Raw genomic sequence first — 21,064 nt, 5'->3', positions numbered from 1 at the left:
GTTGCTGTCATTGATTAAATGGCATCCATAAAGACTTTGAAAGGTGACTTTTCACCCTGATTTATCATAATCTATGTAGTACCTTTGGATACATCTTCAATGTATTTATTGCAAAGAAGACATTTCGTTGTCTATAACTGCAGTTCCCCCATCCCAGCCCTAAGCAATTAGTAATCTACTTTCTGTCTCTATAGATTTCTCTGTCCTGTACTTTCATATAAATAGGACTATAGTTCAGCAGTAAAGATTTGGCCTGTAATCCAGGAGATGCAAGAGATATAGGTTTGATACCCATGTTGAAAAGATCCCCTGGAAAAAGGCATGGCAACCCACTCTAGTATTCTTGTCTGGAAAATTTCATGGACAGAGAAGCCTGCTGGGCTGTGGTCCATAGTGTTGCAAAGAGTTGGACATGACTAAAGCAACTGAGCATGCACACACATACACATACAGTTCCTTCTGACTCGCTTCTTCCACCTAGCACGTTTTCAAGGTTCAATTGCACCTCATTTTTTCTATGGTTGACTAATCCACTGTATGAACATACCACTTTCTGTTTATCCATTAGTGCATTTCCACTTTTTGGCATTTAGGAATAATGCTGCTATAAATATTGATGTACAAGCTTCCCAGGTGGCACAATGGTAAAAAATCTGCCTGCCAATGCCTGAGACACAGGAGATTTAGGTTTGATCCCTGGGTCAGGAAGATCTCCTGGAGTAGGAAATGGCAACCCACTCTAGAATTCTTGCCTAGAAAATCCCACGGACAGAGGAGCCTAGTAAGAATCGGACACAACTGAATGACTGAGTATACCAATACTGATGTACAATTTTCCGTGTGGACATACATTTTCATTTCTTTTGGGTATATACCTAAGATTACAAATGTTGGGCCATATGGTAACTCTATGTTTAATCATTTAAGAAACTGCCCAACTTTTCCAAAACAGCTACATTTTACAGGAAAATAGGGAGGTTTCAATTCCTCCACATCCTCACCAATACTTGTTATTATTGAACTTACTGATTCCAGCAATCCTACTGTGTATGAAACAATATCTCATTGTGCTTTTGATTTTCGTTTCCTTGACGACTAATAACGCTGTGCATCTTTTCATGTGCTTATTTGGATATTTGGATATTTTCCTTGCAGAAATGTTTATTCAGATTCTTTGCCCAATTTTGAATTAATTGTAATTGAGTCAAAATTTTGATTTGTCTTTAGTTTTGAGTTGTAAGAGTTATATATATATTCTAGATACAAGTGCAAAATCAGATTTATGATCTGGAAATACTTCCTCCCATTCTATGGGATGTCTTTTCACTTACTTGATGGCATTAATTCAGATTTTTTGAAGGACTTAACTATACTCATTCTACTTATCACACTTTTAAACACTCTTGTTTTTATGTACTGAATAATACACTATAATAAAACAGGGACTTGTAATTGTGGACTTCCCAGGTGGTGCTAGTGGCAAAGAACATGCTTGCCAATGCAGGAGACATAAGAGACGCTGGTTTGATTCCTGGGTTGGGAAGACCCCCTGGAGGAGGGCATGGCAACCCACTCTGGTATTCTTGCCTAGAGAATTCCATGGACAGAGGCACCTGGTGGGCTATAGTCCACACGGTCACAAAGAGTCGGACGTGATTGAAGAGACTTAGCACACGGTCCCACAGTAAAAGTAACAGATCACACTAATGTGCAATAAAGCAGGAAGCTCCCTAGTCAGAAAACACAAGGTTTCTTCCTACCTATATTACTCATGATATGACACTTGAAAGTCATTCTTTCTCTCTGGGTCTTAATGACCTAATCTACAAAATGTGAGGTTGAACTAATGGAGTGATTTTAAAATATTCTTAATCAGTGAAAAACTCAACTTATTTTCAAGGAAGTACTAAGTAGAACCCATATATATATATATATATATATATATATATATATATATATATGATAAAGGAATTCTCAGTCACATAAATTTATTGTTTATTGTCCAAATTTATAACATTTCTTTAAAAATAAATCAGTAAGTATAGAGGAGCCATATTAATACAAACACTTGAAACAAGATTTTTGGTAACAGTTGTAACCTTCTATCAGGAGTTTGGTTCTACATGCTGTAATAACTTTAGAAAATTCTGACTTTAAGATGAGTCACAAAAGATTTCTTGCAAATTGAATGAGTAAGAGCTTGGTGTGCAATCTCTTAACACTTTTCAATTAAACAAAGAGGGTAAGAGAAGATTTATTCTTCAGACTATTGTTTCTATTCTAAGTGCTCTATGTTAAAATAGATCTTTAAAAAAGTAAATTTGAATCAAGCATTTGCAAAATTTCTGGAGCATATCCCATAGGATAAAGATGTAAACCAATCAACTACTAGAGTTCCAGGTTCATAAATTTGAAGATTAATACTTAAGAACCAAGAGCATTTGTGATACCCTTGTGCTGACAGGACTTGTTGTAGCCACTGATTTGGTGAAGTAAACTGGATCTCATTCGTTTTCCTTAAGAAAAGGACAGATTGGAAGAGGAGGAAAGGGAGAAAGTAACACACTTGATGGAAATAATCCCCCAACAAAAGTACCATTTTCTATACATATTAAGAATCCTCCTGAACTCAGGAGCCCCAGAAATCTGATAATGGAGGGGAGAGGAATGTCTTTAGAAACAAAACAAACTTTGAAAATGCATATCCTTAGTATTCCCCATAAATCCTTGACCCTGAAGGCAACAGCACATGTATCTCTCATGAATAATCATGAAGACCTCTCTGCTAAGGCACCAGGATGGAGTCTTAGCCCACCAGCCTCTTCAAACATTTCGAAGTCACTTATTAGCCATTTTAGTATATGAATAGAGTGACCATACAAATTGCCATCCAAACTAGAACACCATGCGAGCGAGAGATAGCACTATCAATAATTAGCCTGAGACAACAGTTGTAAACCACACTGTTACCAGGCAAACTGGGATGAATGGTCAGCCTCTCCTTTTCCCACATCATGCTAAAGGACCAACAATTTTCAGACATGTACCATCGCTTTTATAAAATCTCAACACATCTTCCATGAATCTTCACTATTTTAACTTTAACCTAACTTTTCAACTTTTTAAACTAAATTTTTGAAGTTATTTTAAAATATAATGAGGTCAGTCATTAAGAAGCATCTGATATGTTAAGGGAAAAACATTTCACATATGAATTCAGGGTGCTGACAATACACAAAAGAGAATATAAAATAAATACAAAAGTTGCAGTTGCTTTATTAAATATGCATTTGATTTATGCCATCTATTTTAACTACATCAACATAAAATAATTAGGTTTTACTGTCTTAGAAATACATGTTAGTTATAGATGAATATTTTGGGGTCCTTACTTCTTTGGTTCCATTTACTGAATTTTCTCTTGAAATATGTTTTTCTGTTTCTATCATTTTATTTTATAATACTTGACAGAAAAAAATCACATCTTTTATCCTTCCTTCTTTTAGCTCTGTTCATAGCACCATATACCTTATTCTTCAAATATGTATTCTTTATACTGCATAAATAAGATTAAAAAAACCCACACATTATCCAATCCACAAATGCTTTCCTGATTTCAAAGATTTTTTTTTTTTAACTCTGTTAATTAGCAGATTCTCATTCAATGCTTTGCCACTTCTATTTGATACCACCGAGCATCTGGGGGCTGAAATCTCATCCAAAACTAACAGTCAAAATGGTTTTTGTCCTGTATCTACATGCTATTAACTAATCCACATTTATGGTATCAGGGTCATATATATTGTTAGTACAATATAAAAAGGAACAATCTAAAATAAAAGAAAAATATATCTCTTTATAATTCAAAGTATTCATGAAAGAAATTTGGTTACTAATGATATTTGATCCAAATTCCCAGGTGGTGCTGGTGGTCGAGAGCCTGCCTTCCAATGCAGAAGACATAAGAGATGTGGGTTCGATCCCTGGGTTGGGATGATCCCCTGGAGTAGGAAAGGGCACCCCACTCCAATATTCTTGCCCAGAGAATCCCATGGACAGAGGAACCTGGTGGACTACAGTCCATGGGGTCACAAAAGACTTGGACACCATTGAAGCTACTCAGTACATACGCAAGCATCTAGAAGTTACGTAGAAACGTGTCTAAAAATAAATAAGTAGTTTACTACTTACTTTAACATTCATTCATATGAAAATAGGAGTTGATAGTGACACTGGCTTGGGGAAAGGATGAACAGGTTTGGCCAACCTTCCTGTTTTTCCATGATTTTAAAATATACTCACCTCCTCCAAATGGTCCCCAGATGACTCGGCGGATGGACTTGACCCAGTCTTCCATATCATTCTGGGTGCTCGCCATAAGGAGATAGCTCTCATGATTGGCTGTCATTCGATCTCGATCGCCTCCTGTAAAAAGACAGGAACAGTTACACATGAGTGTGTATTCAGCCAAAGTTTCCTCATCAGCTGCCTCCGATGAATCCCTGAAACATAAACTGTACCTAATGCAGCTAGCACTAGGTTCTACCCAATGAATTGAAAATATTTACCATGGTTTCAGCATGGGGAAAAAAAAAGAATCTGCTTAAAAGGGAAAGGCTCTTATGTTTCCAAGAGAAAGCCAGCAAACAAATGTCGTTCCCCAAACAAAGCCTAGCTTTTTGTCCTAGCAACAGCCCATAGGCCTGCATTAACTCATAATCCAGTCTATTCACACTGCACTGCTGAATAAGGAAAAATAGCAAAAGCAAAATGAAAGATGGAGAAGTGGTCCACAGAGCCTGAGCTTTCATTCCAAGCAAGAACTGAATGGTCTGCCTTTGCTCGGCACACACAGGGAGGCCACCAGGACATCATGGCTGAGAACAAGAGTCCCAAGAGAGGGAAAGAGCCACAAGTGAAAATCTGACCCAGAGGTTTTGCCTCTATTTTTCTCTCCTGGAAAGGGGAGCCTCTTCTGATCACACTTTCAGGGAGACAAACAAAAGAAGACAGAAGCGTAGCCAGTCACAATGGCCAAATCGACATCCCAAATGGCCCTCCCACCTAAGAGTGAGCTTTAGGAAACCTCAGCAGTTAACTGCTTGCTTGTTGTTGTTCAGGTGCTAAGTTGTGTCTGACTCTTTGCAATCCCATGAACTGCAGCATGTCAGGCTTTCCTGTCCTTCAATATCTCCCGGAGTTTGCTCAAACTCCTGTCCTCTGAGTTGGTGATGCCCTTCAACCATCTCATCCTCTTCGCCCCCTTCTCTTTTTGCCTTCAATCTTTCCCAGGGTTTTTCCAGTGAGTTGGCTCTTCGCATGAGGTGGCCAAAGAATAGCTTAAGCTTCAGCATCAGTCCTTCCAATGACTGCTCATGGTTGCTTTCCTTTAGGATTGACTGGTTGGATCTCCTTGCAGTCCAAGGGACCCTCAAGAGTCTTCTCCAAACCACAGTTCCAAAGCATCAATTCTTTGGCTCTCAGCCTTCTTTATGGACTAGTTCTCACATCAGTACATAACTGTTTGTTGGTTTCTCTTATTTCCTCCTCCCCCTCTCGGAAAGACAACACATACACTTTGAAACCTGTATAATCTTTGAAATCAATCTTGAAATGCTAGTGGTCTCTGAAACATTTTTATGCTTAAAGGAGTATTTCTGAAAACAAGTATCTGAGACTGAACTGCTTCACTCTCTTTTCTCATGACTAGCATTGTTCACAGAAGGAATAATTAAGAAATTGGATCACTAAATACTTAATTCTGAATTCTGATAATACGTCAGTATTATTCGATTTCTAAGGTGCTCAAACTATCTATGCACAATTTAATTTTCACGAAGTGCTGGAAAGGTGTAGCCTTGGTTTGGATGAATTCATACCCAGTGTTATATTTGTTTAAGACGTTGTCATTTGTTTATAAGTGATCAGAGCAGATACCAACTGTTTTAATTCACAGCCCTTTAGTCCTGAGAGCTGGCTATCACACCTTGCAACTGAAGGAGCTCAAAAACAGCTTCTTTATGAGGAGCTTGAGGCTCCAATTTACAAATCCCATCACTCCCTGTTCCTGCACATCCAGCCTCATATGCGAAGCTCTGAAAACTAGAACTTTAGTTTGTGTTCTCTGAATTTTACACAAATGTCCTAGGTTGAGAAATATGATGTTTCTAGCATGATGCAAGTTAACAGAATAGGTGAGAGGTTAGAGAAATGAAATAACTTTAAGCCAATCAGTAGAAATGCCAGCATTGGTGTTTTACATTTCAATACAATTGAATTAGGGGGTGTGTGTGGGGGGGTGAGGGACAACATCCAATGTTTCCTAAAGTTTTTAAATCTCTTGAGTAAACAAGAGGAGCCTTTTCACTTTGAAGAGAACAGCTCACTATTAGGGAAACAATGACCCTCTTATACTTCTTGGTCTATCCTAGGTCAATCCTCACTATAAGTTACTTGTATCTGAAAAAGTATAGGTTCAGGATATCAGAGAAAACTTCTGAAACCGCAGTTATATTTTCTATTAGCAGTGTATCTTCTGGGAAATCACATAACTTCTGGAAACTCAGTATTTTTAGTCATGCTTTAGAAATAATAGTCTCTAATAAATTTTTTTGTGAAAATCAAATGAAACAAAGTTAAAATACTAGTACTGTTAGGCTGAAAGAGAAATTCTGAAAATATTCATTCATTCTCATTTAACTGCCTCCTGTATCTACAAACGCAGAAAGGACATAGTACATCTAATTCGTCCTCAGAGATATACAAGTCGAGTATGCTACTAAGGGCTTAGGAACAATTAGTCAATAACACACATACAGGGGCTTATTTTTAGAAGGCTGTCTTTCTTTGACACATAACAATGCACATTAAAATTGTATACGTAGGAAAATTCGCTAAGCCACTTCAGTCGTGCCTGACTCTTTGTGACCCCATGGACTGTAGCCCGCCAGGCTCCTCTGTCCATGGGCTTCTCCAAGCAAGAATACTGGAGTGGGTTGTCAAGCCCTTCTCCAGGGGATCTTCCCGGCAGGAAAGTTTACTGCACATTAATATGCATATGCATGACTGTATGACATAAGTAGCGGAAAGAACTAAATGACAAAAGAAAAAGATGCTTCATTTGGCATGGCATAGTACTAGAACTTTATTCTGTATCTGATCCACTTATAAAAAACATTACCATTTTGAAATAAAAAATATTTTAATTATTGTCTTTGCCTGGAGGATGCTTAGCAATTCAGACAGCAATATCCTGCTGTGTCACTCCCAACCCTGGCGGAGAAAGTCCTAGTAATGAGAGTGAGCAAAAGCCACTGGAGTGTGTTTCTGCCTGAAAACAGGGAAATAAGAGAATGATAAGCACTACTGGCCATTATCGCCTGACTTTTCATTTGATTCTCTATCTCTGCCAATGATACTGTGTGTCTGACCCTGAATCTCATGTTGACTGTCAATCACAGATGTAAAATCCTCCCTGTGAATTTCACCCATGGATATAGATCTTGATTCTTCAGTTGAATTAGCAGAAGAGGGGGAAGAAGATTTAGAAAGACTTTTCTCTATGGGTCTCAGTGGAAATAAGACTCATTGCTAAGAATGTGATTAAAACAATTGGAGACATTTATATAGATATGAACTAAGGTATGTGATTTCTAACTGGAGAAGCCATCTGTTCCTAATTCATGATCCTTCAATTCTGAGAGTATTGTGTTCTGAGAGTACACAGTTCTGGTACGGTGCCTTGCAATTGCAGGGACTCAAAGACAATTAGTGTATGATTTGATAAATGAATGAGCTCAATGTTGACTTTCAAGGATTTGGATCAAGTTTCACTCTTAATGTTCCATTATTTAACCTAAAATTCTTCAAAAGGTGAAATTTTAAAACGCAGCCTTAAGATGTACCTATCACCAGAGTGATAGTATTATAATCATCTTCAACCCATGTATATGTGTATATATATGGATATATATTATAATATAACCAGTGTACATTTTCCATTCATAAACTCTGCTTGAACATAAATATTTATACAGTGCTATTTTTATTTTTTAAAACTACTTTTTAGATATTAACTTGGGTTGGTAGCAATGCTTTGGTGCTAGTGTTAACAGTTCAAGCATTTGATTTTAAATTAACCAAGTAGTTTATATGTAATTGAAAGTATGTGTACATTTCATTGGGATCTTCTGAATATTTGCATTTAATATGAAGTTTTTCCCTTCCCCCAAATAAAATAAATTCTCCAAAATAAAATAATTGGCATGATTAACTTTTGCAAAAATTAAAAAGTAGATTAAGATAAGCCTAATGAACTTAATAGATTAAGAAAATGCTTAATGTAAAATTCAAGTGTGTGTGTGTGTTAGCTGCTCAGTCACGTGCAACTCTTTGTGACCCCATGGACTGTAGCCCACCAGACTCCTCTGGGATTTTTTCCAGGCAAGAATACTGGAGTGGGCTGCCAATTCCTCCTCCAATGGATCTTCCCTACCCAGAGAGAGAACCCACATTTCCTATGCCTCTTGTATTACAGGTGGATTCTTTACCCCTGAGCCATGAGGGAAGCCCAAAGTAGATGTACAGTTATTCAATAAATAAATACAAATATTTACTACATGGAAACTTCAGCCCCTCTTATAATGACAAAATAATAATTTAAAAGATAATACTTTTGATGAAAACCTCTGTGAAGAGGTTAAGAGAAATATTGGGAATGGTATACTGAGATATATATGCTCACTGTTGATAGGAATATGGGTAATATTCCTTTTGATGAAATCACTAAAATAAGATTTTGAAGAATATTTATTAATACGAACTTTTAATACACAAGAGAATGTACAAATTATATATATACACATATGATATCTCTATTTTCATATAGATAGAAAGCCAGATAAATAAGATACTAGATTGAAATACACAATAATTTTAATGATGATTATCTGTGAATGCTAGGATTGGAAAAATTTTGCTCTCTCTTCTGTACTGTAATACAGAAAATATAGTACTTCTCTGTATTTTCTAGATGTTCAGCCATGTGTTATTTTATAATACATACATTACTTCAGATGTTCTACCATGTATTATTTTATCATCAGAAAGAAATTATTGCAAAGAAGAAATGATAAGAATTGTATGCTCATGAATTAATCAGCAAAAATTCCAGGTGAGCTGGAAGGTAATTATGACTAACTTCATTTAGTGCTGCTTAAAATTGTTCAATTTTGAATTTTCAGAATTCTCAGTAGGTTATTTACCTGTAATCTCTTTCCTTATTTCCCCAAATACATCCCTGAGTATATTCCCAAGAGAGGATTTGGGACAGCAGATCAACATTGCTCAAAGTATAGGCTGCATCATGTAACTAGGACTTTCTCAGTAAAATAGACTGCTACCTTTCTTAAAGACTATATTTAAAGAAATATTTCACTGAATTTATTGTGTGGAAATTCCCAAAAGCAGTCACCAAAGTAGGTTATTTTCCCTTGGAGAATTAACTGTAAATTGTTAAAATTATGAACTTGAAAAGCAAAATGATCAGAAGTGAAATATTTTATGTGTATCAGCTCAAGTAAACAAACTTTTAAAGATACACAGTGAACTACTTCTTTGTGTTTAAACTTTAAAACAACTTGCTCAAGGGAAACATTTGGGTTCAGTTTCCAAGCAGAGTTCATGGTACAGACCTGAGGACATTTTAGTGAACACCTCTGATACTGTTAATAATTTCAAGGGCAAAATGTTTCCTCATTCCCAATTACAGATCAGTTCAGACTGAGACCTAGTGTACTACCAATTTAATTAGAGCTTACAGAAAATATTTTAAGTGTTTCAAGTAGGGTTATTAATTTTTACACATATGACTCCAAGGTCTTAATTTTTTAAGCATTATTTTCTTCAACACTCAGTCTGAGTCTTCAGTAGTAGTAGAACTCTAATGATAAATTGCAAGATAAAAAGTAAATTATGAAGCACATCAGTGGAAAGTTACTGAAATAGAAAGACATTTCTTCCCTTTTATAGAGAATGACATTTGGAAAACAACCAGTGTCCTGTGAACTACAAGCAACAAATTGTAGGTTTCTATGGATACAATCATCTCAATAAACAACAACAAAAGAATAATAAAATAGCATGTAATTTACAAAATAAGGCCAGAGAACAAATTGGACTCACATTCAATATCATTTTTATTTTTTCATGTGTATTATAGAGACATTGTTCTCTGAAAATTAAGAGTTTTGGTATGTTTTACTAATCATAATTTTTACAAGTATTTTTTCCTCCAAGGTTAATTTCAAAAATATCAGAGTGGTAAAATTTCAATGCATTTTGTCAACAGAAACTTTACATTAATCTTTAATGAGATCTTCAAAATGTTAATACTCTTAAACAAGAAAATGAGAATTACTCAAAGGCGAAAGGCTGTACCATCACTCTGTTTGTAGTCTGCTGCCAGGACACAGCAAACACATTACTAAATGTCTTCTATTATAATAAAATTAATGTGACATTTCAATTTCATGACTACTTTATAATACTGTTTTACATACTTCTTATACTCCTTACTAGATCATATTCTCTTTGGAAGAAGGAATCATCCTATCACTTATAGCTCCATTATGTGTAAGCCAAAAACAGCTGTAAATGCACATTTATTAACCAACTATGATTGGTATTTATTATTTATGGTACATTCCTAAATTTTTCTAATAATATTTAAAAATGATTTATTTCGAGAGTCTGTCTATATTTGGCTAGTTGTTGTTGTTCAGTCACAAAGTCATGTCCAACTTTGTGCAACCCCACAGACTGCAGCACACCAGGCCTCCCTGTCCTTCACTATCTCCTGGAATTTGCTCAAATTCATGTTCATTGAGTCTGTGATGATATCTAACCATCTCATCCTCTGTCATCCCCTTTTCCTTTTTGCCGTCTATCTTTCCCAGCATTAAGGTCTTTTCCAGTGAGTTGGCTCTTTGCATCAGGTGGCCAAAGTATTGGAGCTTCAGCTTCAGCATCAGTCCTCCCAGTGAATAGTCAGGGTTTATTTTTTTCAGGATTGACTGGTTTGATATCCTTGCTGTCCAAGGGACTCTCAAGTGTCTGTCTTCAGCACATTTCTAAAGCATCAATTCTTCAGCCCTCAGCCTTCTTTATGGTCCAACTCTCACATCCATACATGACTACTGGAAAAACCATAGCTTTGACTAGATGGACCTTTGTCAGTAAGGTGATGTCTCTGCTTTTTAATATGCTGTCTAGGTTTGTCACAGTTTTCCTTCCGAGTAAGCATCTTTAATTTCATGGCTGCAATCACTACCTGCAGTGACTTTGGAGCCCAAGAAAATAAAATCTGTCATCACTGACACTTTTTCCCTATTTGCCGTGAGGTGATGGGACCAGATGCCATGGTCCTAGTTTTGTTTTCTTTTTAAATGTCGAGTTTTAACCCAGCTATTTCACTCTCCTCTTTCACCTTCATCAAGAGGCTCTTTAGTTCCTTTTTGCTTTCTGTCAGTAGGGTGGTGTCATCTATATATCTGAGGTTATTGATATCTCTCCCTGCAATCTTGATTCCAGTTTGTGATTCATCCAGCCTGGCATTTTGTATGATGTACTCTGCATATAAATTAAATAAGCAGGGTGACAATATACAGCCTTGACATACTCCTTTCCCAATTTGGAACCAGTTTGTTGTTCCATGTCTGGTTGTAACTATTGCTTCTTGACCTTCATGCAGGTTTCTCAGGAGGCAGGTAAGTTGGTCTGGTATTCCCATCTCTAAGAATTTTCCACAGTTTGTTGTGTGGAGACACAGTCAAAGGCTTTAGCATAGTCAATGAAGCAGAAGTAGATATTTTCCTGAAATTCCTTTGCTTTCTCTATGATCCAACGGATGTTGCAATTTGATCTCTGGTTCCTCTGCCTTTTATAAATCCAAAGTGTACACCTGGGAGTTCTTGATTCATGTACTGTTGAAGCCAAGTTTGAAAGATTTTGAGCATAACCTTACTTGCATGTAAAATGAGTGCAATTGTCCAGTAGTTTGAAATTCTGTGACATTGCTCTTCTTTGGGACTGGAATGAAAACTGAACTTTGCCACTGTGGCCACTGCTGGGTTTTCTAAATTTGCTGACATATTGAATACAACACTTTAATAGCATCATCTTTTAGGATTTTATATAACTAGCCTGGAATTCCATCACCTGCTAGCTTTGTTTGTAGTAATGTTTCCTAAGGCATACTTGACTTCACAGTCCAGGATGTTTGGCTCTAGGTGAGTGATCACACCATCACGGTTATCCAGCTACAGATATAGAAAGTATTGACCTAAAAATTCTATACCATACAAATGATTTCTGATTACCTTTCTACAGGCTTCACTCTAAGAAATGTCCAAATATGTGACTATCAGAGCAAAAGTGATGCCTGGATCAAACTGCAAAGACAGATATGTGCTTATGAAGAAGTACTGAAAAGTGGTTAAGAGTTAAGACAGAGAAGCCGGATTCAAGTTCAAATTACTGACTAGCTATGAGATCCCTCAGCTTTAACTGAGGGTGATGAGTACCTGCTTCTTAGCATTATTGTGAATTAATCAGATAAGTAATACCATAAAATATGTTGTTATAGTGTTTGGGACGTAGAATACCCTGCTGTTATGACTGCCATGTATCATTGCACGCCTGCTTAGTCATGTTTGACTCTTTGTAACCCTGTGGACTGTAGCCTGCTAGACTCCTCTATCCATGGAATTTCCCAGCAAGAATACTGGAGTGGTTCTCCAGGGGATCTTCCCTGATCCAGGATTTGAACCTGCATCTCTTATGTCTCTTGCACTGGCCGGCAGATTCTTTACCAACTGCACTACCTGGGAAGCCCCACTGCCATGTAAAATTCAAACAAAGTTTTTTGATAAATTAATTAAATATTTATAATTTGAATCCTTTAAAATGCAGGAAAGTAGATTACTTTTGAAAAGTATACATATATTCTGACTAAAGCTATGTCAAAGCTATGGTGTTTCCAGTAGTCATGTATGGATGTAAGAGCTGGACAATAAAAAAGGTGGAGCACCGAAGAAATGATGCCTTCGAACTATGGTGTTGGAGAAGACTCTTGAGAGTCCCTTGGACAGCAAAGAGATCAAATCAGTCAATCCTAAAGGAAATCAACCCTGAATATTTATTGGAAGGACTGATGCTGAAGCTGAAGCTCCAATACTTTGGCCACCTGATGTGAAGAACTGACTCATTGGAAAAGACCCTGATGAGGGAAAGACTGAAGGCAGGAAAAGAAGGGGATGACAGAGGATGAGATGGCTGGATGGCATCACCGACTCAGTGGACATGAGTTTGAGCAGACTCCAGGAGATGGTGAAGGACAGAGAAGCCTGGCATGCTTCAGTCCATGGGGAAATAAATGGCAACCCACTCCATTAAGAGTACTGGACTATACTTAAGGAAAGTCCTTTTATAAGAAAGTAACCATCGATTTATCTTTTAGGGAAATGTTAATTTTCATATTGGTCATGTTTTAAAAGTACAATTGTGATATATTTACTTTCAAATGATTAATTAAAATTTTAAAAACTTAAATAGACATAATTCTTATTTCCTCTAATTCTCCACATGGCTTGGACTCATTCTTTCAAAAACCTACTATTTGTGCTGAGTACATTAACTATAAAAAGTGATACAATTTTTTTACATTTTGGGTAGCTATTTTCCAGATTGCATTGAGCAGCCAATAGAAGCTCAATTTAAATCCAACAATATATTTTGACTCACTTGTGTCAAAGATTCAGGATCTAGTCACTTTCTTCACAGTATCTAATTAAATTCTGGTGATGAAAACTTCTGAGAAATTAAAGTAGAACATTTCTTTGGAAGAACCAAAATATGTAGACATTTGCCTTTTAATTTAGCTTGGCTTACTTTGGGAGATCAGTGAATTAAAAATCTTATCTGATTGACATAGAAGGCAGGCAATGCACCTAGAATAAATGACATGTGTATTCGGATCAGAGTTACTCTGACAGTGGTGATACAGATGGGAGCTACAAATGAAAGCAAGTCCTGATGCAATAATCTACAAGTCGTAGCAAATGAAATGCCATTCACGGTTTAAAAAGCAAGGCAGAGAGGTTTTGCCTTGAATGAATCTAAAATGAAAAGCGTTCTTCAATAGGGAGGTCCCTTAACAGTATAATTGATGACTTTAATATTGGGGAATATTGAGAAATTTTGGAGAAATGTTTTGGAGTTATATTGAATTTTATATTCTATATGAACATAACAATAAACTTTTTATTGCAGCATTTCTCAAAGTGTAATGAAACTCGTATCTGTCCAAGAGAATAATAGGAAACAACTGAGAACTTGTTAGACATGCAAATACTTGGTCCCAAGCCCAGCTGAATGAAAAACAGTGGTGGGACCCAGTAACCTGTGTTTTAAGGTGCTTGCCAGAAGATTTTGATGCACCATAAAGTTTAAAGAAATCAACCATGAATATTCATTGGAAGGACTGATACTGAAGCTGAAGATCCAATACTTTGGCCACCTAATGCGAAAAAGCCGACTCATTGGAAAAGACCCTGATGCTGGGAAAGATGGAAAGCAAAAGAGGAAGGAGGCAGCAGAGGATGAGAAGGTTAGATAGCATCACCAACTCAATGGACATGAGTTTGAGCAAACTCCAGGTGATAGTGGAGGACAGGGGAGCCTGGAGTGCTGCACTCCATGGGATTGCAAAGAGCCAGACATGACTTAGTGACTGACAGGCAAGAGAATTTGTTATAACAGGCAGAACGTATAATTTTAGAATTGATGCGTTTCAACTGCATTCATTGTATTAGCTTGCATCCACGTCTTATTCTTTCACTGACAGCCAGTAAGCCAAAAAGTGTTAAGCTTTAAAGCTATGAATCACATAACTTATCTAATTGCTTATTTGCATTGTAAATGATTAACACTCTGCAACTAGTTTTGCAAGGACCTGTCATTCAAGTTGGAATTACTGAGTCTATCAAATTTGTGGGCCTCATGCATTATAGATACTATGCTTTTATCAGAGTAAACATTAGAGCCTTTATTTTTTCACTTGAATACAGATTCATTATACCTCTTTCCTTGGTTCTCAGAGTCTGAAGAATGAAACAGAACATTGAATCTGGGGAGACATACCCTTTTTGAAAATCTAGATTCAAACCTTGAAAAAATTATAAAAATCCTCTCATCTTGTTGTTTAGTCACTCAGTTGTGTCTGACTCTTTTGTGACCCCATGGACTGTTGCTCCCCAGTCTCCTCTGTCCGTGGGATTCTCCAGGTAAGAATACTGGAGTGGGTGACCATTTCCTCCTCCAGGGGATCTTCCTGACCCAGGGATTCAACTCACATCTCTGTATCTCCTGCATTGCAGGCAGAGTCTTTACCGCTGAGCCATTGGGTAAGCACCACCCCCCAACCCAAATCCTCTCATATCCTACTGATATTATCATTTTTTGAACAGTGCAAAAATGCAGGATGAATAATATTATGACAATTTCAAGGTAAATTACCTTTATCTCCCGATTTTACTTGGTTTCTACAACTACCCTGAGAAATGAAACAGACCATTCATTCATTTATTCAATTAATACTGATTGAGCCCCTGTACTGTGTCACTCTTCTGAGGATATAGCAGGGGACAAAACAAAGGCTGGAGTTCATGGGAAAGATCTGGACTGAAAATACAGATTTGGAAGTCATCAATATGCTTGGGGCTGGTGCATGGGGATGACCCAGAGAGATGTTGTGGGGAGGGAGGTGGGAGGGGGGGTCATGTTTGGGAACGCATGTAAGAATTAAAGATTTTAAAATTAATAAATAAATAAATTAATTTAAAAAAAAAGACATAGAACTGAATGAGGTCCCCAGGGAATACTGTACCTAGACTAGAGCAAAAAAGTTCAAGTGAGCTCCAACTTTTAGAGAATCAGATTGAGATGATGGGAAGAGAAACAAGAGAGGTTGAGTAAAGAAAGTGATCAGGTGAGTCAAATGTTGTTGAGGGCATTCAAGAAGATGAGGAGTTAAGTATAGACCACTAAATTAGGGGAAGCAGGGGTCACAGATTAGACAGCATGGAGCTTATTGGTGACCTTGAAAGATCAACTAGGCCAACAAAAATAAAATCATCATTGGAATGTGTTCATCAGATCATGGGAGAAATTGACATGTACAAAGTGCTGTATTTGAAATTGATAACCAGAGAATTCTCTGGTTGTCCAGTGGTCAGGACTCTGGGCTTTCATTGCCAAGAAGCTGGGTTGAGTCTTTGATCAGGGAAATAAGATCCCATAATCCAGTGGTATGTTCATAAATAAATAAATAAAAATGAGGAAACCAACAAGGACCCCCTGTATGGCAGCACAGGGAACTGTGCTCAGTATTCTGAAATAACCTAAATGGGAAAAGAATTTGAAAAAGAAAGTCCAGGTGGTGCAGTGGTAAAGAATCTGCCTGTCCGTGCAGGAGACACAAGAGACATGGGTTTGATCCTTGAGTCAGGAAGACCTTCTGGAGAAGGAAATGGCAATAAATTCCAGTATTCTTGCCTGGAGAATTCCATAGACGGAGGAGCCTGGTGGGCTACAGTCCATCAGAGTCACAAAGATTCGGACATGACTGAGGGACTAACACTATGGGAGAGAGAAAACAGAAATGGCCAACGTAAACAAGTCTTCTAGGCATTTTAATGTATAGAGGAGCAGAGAAATAGGGGTGGTGATGGGTGAGCAGGAGAGTTGTGAGGATTAAAGGGATTTAAAAGGAGAAATATTTCAGAGTATTATATTCTTACTGGAATTATTCACTGGAGAGGGAAAATTGATGACGTAACAGAGAAGAGGTTTAAAGACTTATCTGTATTTCTTTAAAGCTGTGTTCAAAATTTCTCATCATCTCTATGACAAACTCTAGGTCCATCCACGTCTCTACAAATCCCAATTTCATTCCTTTTAATGGCTGAATAACACTCTGTTGTGTATTATGTACCACACTGTCTTTATCCACTCATCTGTCCATGGACATTTGGTTGCTTTCATGTCCTGGCTATTGTAAACAGTGCTGCAATGAACACTGGGGTGCATGTGTCCTTCTGAATTATGGTTTTCTCAGAGTGTATGCCCAGTAGTGGGATTGCTGGGTCATATGATAGTTCTATTTTTTAGCTTCCTAGGGAATGTCCATACTCTTCTCCATAGTGGCTGTATAGAGTGAAATAAGTCAGAAGGAGAAAAATGATATATTAATGCACATACATGGAATCTAGAAAAATGGTACAGATGAACCTAATTGCAGGGCAGGGATAGAGATGCAGATGCAGAGAACAGAGGTGTAGACACGGAGGTGGGAGGAGGAGGGATGAGTTGGGGATTGGGACTGACATATATACACTACCATGTGCGAAATAGCTAACTAGTGGGAAGCGGCTTAGAGCGCAGGGAGCTCAGCGCGGGGCTCTGTGCTGACCTGGAGGGTGGGATGGGGGTGGGCGGTGGTGGGAAGGTGGTCCAAGAGGGAAGGGATATGTGTCCACAAATATCTGATTCACGTCATTGTACACTGCAAATGAACACAACATTGTAAAGCAACTACACTCCAGTAAAAAAATGAAAATAAAAATTTCTCACTCTTTATGAATCTTTAATAAGGTTTGAGAATTGATATACTGCGTTTCCCCCAAAGTGTATTAATTTCAATATATATAAAACATCTAGGAGAGAACCACTGAAAGAAAAGAAGTGACAGAGGAGCTGTTTTACTCACGTTTCTGCCTGAGAGCAGCATAAGGAGGGACTAAGTTTATGTGGAAAAGTCATTTTTTAAAGTCAAATTTTACTATCTTTATTGGAACACAATTTTCAGCTTATTTGCTCAATAGGAAATTTCTGGCAACTTAATTGGGATAATATTCTTCATACTCTATTAGTTTTAATCGCCACAGATGCTAATTGCCCGACTTTACATAGCAGCAATTACATAAAATGTGTTTTGATACAAACAAAAGAATTGATATCTTAAAATGCAGTGATGCATAACTCAAAATTAAATTATTTCATTCAACAAATGACAACGAGTAATCATGGTTTTAGTGTAAAATTAAAAATAACTCTTTGATTTAGGTTTCAATGTTGTTCTCTTAAGCAGCTAACATTAACTTTGTGATCAGAAGAGCTCAACTGTACATTGTGTTTTATTTCCCACAGTTTATGAATTTTCTGTTTTCATGAGTTTTCATGTATATATGCTTGGGAGGGTAAGATAAAAAATTTGTCTTAAGGATCTGGAATTTGAACCTAGGCTTTCAGGTAAAGACACTACTTCAAAGACCGCACATTTGTATAATGTGTCAAAAGCCTAAACAGACAAGATCATTTGTATTCTGAAACTATTTTCACTTCCACTGGCAAGGATACCTGGGAATAATTTCCTAATTCACTTGATATAAAGATTTTTGTTGTTGCTTAGTTGCTCAGTCGTGTTCAACACTTTGTGACCCGATGGACTGGAGTCCACCAGACTCCTCTATCCATGGGATTCTCCAGGCAAGAATCCTGGAGTAGGTTGACATTTCCTTCTCCAGGGGATCTTCCTGACCCAGGAACCAAGCCCACATCCCCTGCACTGGAGGCAGATTCTTTACCACTGAGCCATAAATATATTACACATTAATTATGTGGTTTCCTTAAGTTTAAGCAGTTTCCACAATGAATGGTGAAAAGATTCTGTATGTTCACACAGTGTCTGGGGTCAGGGGTGTCACCTAATAGTCCCATTCTAATTAAAATAATTCCATGATCCTACAGAAGACTTCCCCGGTGGCTCAGATGGTAAAGCATCTGCCTACAATGTAGGAACCCTGGGTTGGATCCCTGGGTTGGGAAAATCTCCTGGAGAAGGATATGGCAACCCACTCCAGTATTCTTGCCTGGAAATCCCATGGATGGAGGAACCTGGTAGGCTACAGTCCATGGGGTCGCAAAGAGTTGGACATGACTGAGCAACATTTACTTTACTTACAGAAGGAGTAGGGACAGAAAGACGCTATTGCTCCCAAACTGACTACAGACATAGGAGTTTCTATAAGGAATACTCTTCCATATCTGCTTCTTAATCCAAATTTAGAATGGTTAACACTCAGAAGGGCTATGCAACACAGAATTTCATTTTTAGTTTTCATATTGGTGACATGAACACATTTTAGGATGATTTCTTTCAAAAGAAACACATATGAATATACTTATAACTGCACTCAGGTTGATTATAGATCATTTGATCTAGTCTTTAAAATTTAACTCCTTGCAGGCAAGGCTTCATAGTAATTCAGTTTTACACATTGCAAAAAGTTGAATTTCCTTTCATATTCTCTAGAATTAAAAATGTTCACTACTTACGATACGTTGAAAGTGAAAGTTGCTCAGTCATGTCTGACTCTTTCCGACCCCATGGACTGTATAGTCCATGGAATTCTCCAGGCCAAAATACTGGAGTGGGTAGCCTTTCCCTTCTCCAGGGGATCTTCCCAACTCAGGGATCAAACCCAGGTCTCCCACATTGCGGGCAGAGTCTTTACCAGCTGAGCCACAAGGGAAGCCCAAGAATACTGGAGTGAGTAGCCTATCCCTTCTTCAGTGGATCTTCCCAACCCAGGAATTTAACCGGGGTCTCCTGCATTGCAGGCAGATACTTTACCAACTAAGCTATCAGAGAAGCCCTATGATAGGTCAGCGTATCAGTTTTCAATATAATCAATACAATGATCATTACAGTCAGGATTAATAAGTCAGGTAGGAATTTTTATTATTAAAGGAAGGTGTAGGATCACTTCAAAGTAAATCAGTTGGTGAAGAGACGATTTAAAGCCAAGTAAAGTATGTGCTGGCAGAATCTAAGAATCCCAGGGATAGGGGAGCCTGGTGGGCTGCCGTCTCTGGGGTCATACAGAGTCAGACACTACTGAAGCCCCTTAGCAGCACAGCAAGAGTATGTGCTGGCAGAATTTAACTAACTTCAGAATTTTTGAAAGGAAAATATTTATGGAATCCAAATGCTTAAATATAATAGGTTGGCAGTATTCATTATCTACTTGGAAAGATTTTGGTAGATCTCTATGACTGCTTTGGGAGGTGACAGAAGTATTAATTACTAATGAGAATTAAATTTATTGTACAATTTAAAATGATACAGGGATTTCAAGTAGTATCTTTTGTTATTGTTGTTCAGTCTCTCAGTCATGTCCTGACTCTTTGACAATGTGTATTTTAGTTCAGTTCAGTTGCTCAGTTGTGTCTGACTCCTTGTAACCCCATGAAGAGCAGCAGAAATCTAATTTGTCAAATTCGTGTTTATTGAGCTTTAAGCAAAAACATATAAAAGTTATTTTTAATCATAACATAATATACTAGATTTACATGTAAAATAGGAAAAACTGGAACTACAACTGAAGGCTCAGAAAACTCTAGGGTTCTACATCTTTAATTAATGGAATACTAATTTAAATACAATTATTCTTGCCTTGTAGCTCACATGATAAAGAATTTGCCTGCAATGCAGGACACCCAGGTTCAATCCCTGGGTTGGGAAGATCCCCTGGAGAAGGAAATGGCAACCCACTCCAGTATTCTTGGGAGAATCGCATGTACAGAGAAGCCTTGGTGGGCTACAGTCCATGGGGTTGCAAGAATCGGACATGACTTAGAAACTAAAGTGTACCACCACAGTATTGAGGAATGTTTGCCTAAGAAAAAGTAAAAGTGTTAGTCGCTGAGTCTTGTGTGACTCTTTGTGACTTCATGAACTGTAGTCTGCCAGGCTCTTCTGTCCCTGAAACTCTCCAGGCAAGAATACTGTAGTGAGTCTCCATTCCCTTCTCCAGGGGATCTTCCCGACCCAGGAACTGAACCTGGGTCCTGCACTGCAGGTGGTTTCTTTACTCGCTGAGCCACCAGGGAAGCCCAGCACCCCTCTTAAATGATTTTTTTTTTAAGTCTTGCATGGGCACTAATT

At 37.6% G+C, this 21,064-nt stretch overlaps 1 protein-coding gene across 7 annotated transcripts in view; it reads right to left on the bottom strand.

The window, feature by feature from the left end:
• The window catches only part of ARHGAP24 (Rho GTPase activating protein 24), an 887,096-nt gene that overhangs the window by 63,551 nt on the left and 802,481 nt on the right, over positions 1-21,064 (bottom strand). For all 7 annotated transcript variants that reach the window (XM_060417388.1, XM_004009967.6, XM_012180294.5 and 4 more), the window contains one exon: positions 4,303-4,425. In XM_060417388.1, coding sequence (XP_060273371.1) covers positions 4,303-4,425 — 123 coding nt within the window. The remainder of the gene's footprint in view (positions 1-4,302; positions 4,426-21,064) is intronic.

Source organism: Ovis aries, chromosome 6 (genome assembly GCF_016772045.2).
Source record: "Ovis aries strain OAR_USU_Benz2616 breed Rambouillet chromosome 6, ARS-UI_Ramb_v3.0, whole genome shotgun sequence".
NCBI lineage: Eukaryota > Metazoa > Chordata > Mammalia > Artiodactyla > Bovidae > Ovis > Ovis aries.
Note: the sequence above shows the minus strand (reverse complement) of the source record. Positions and strands in the feature narration are given on the sequence as shown.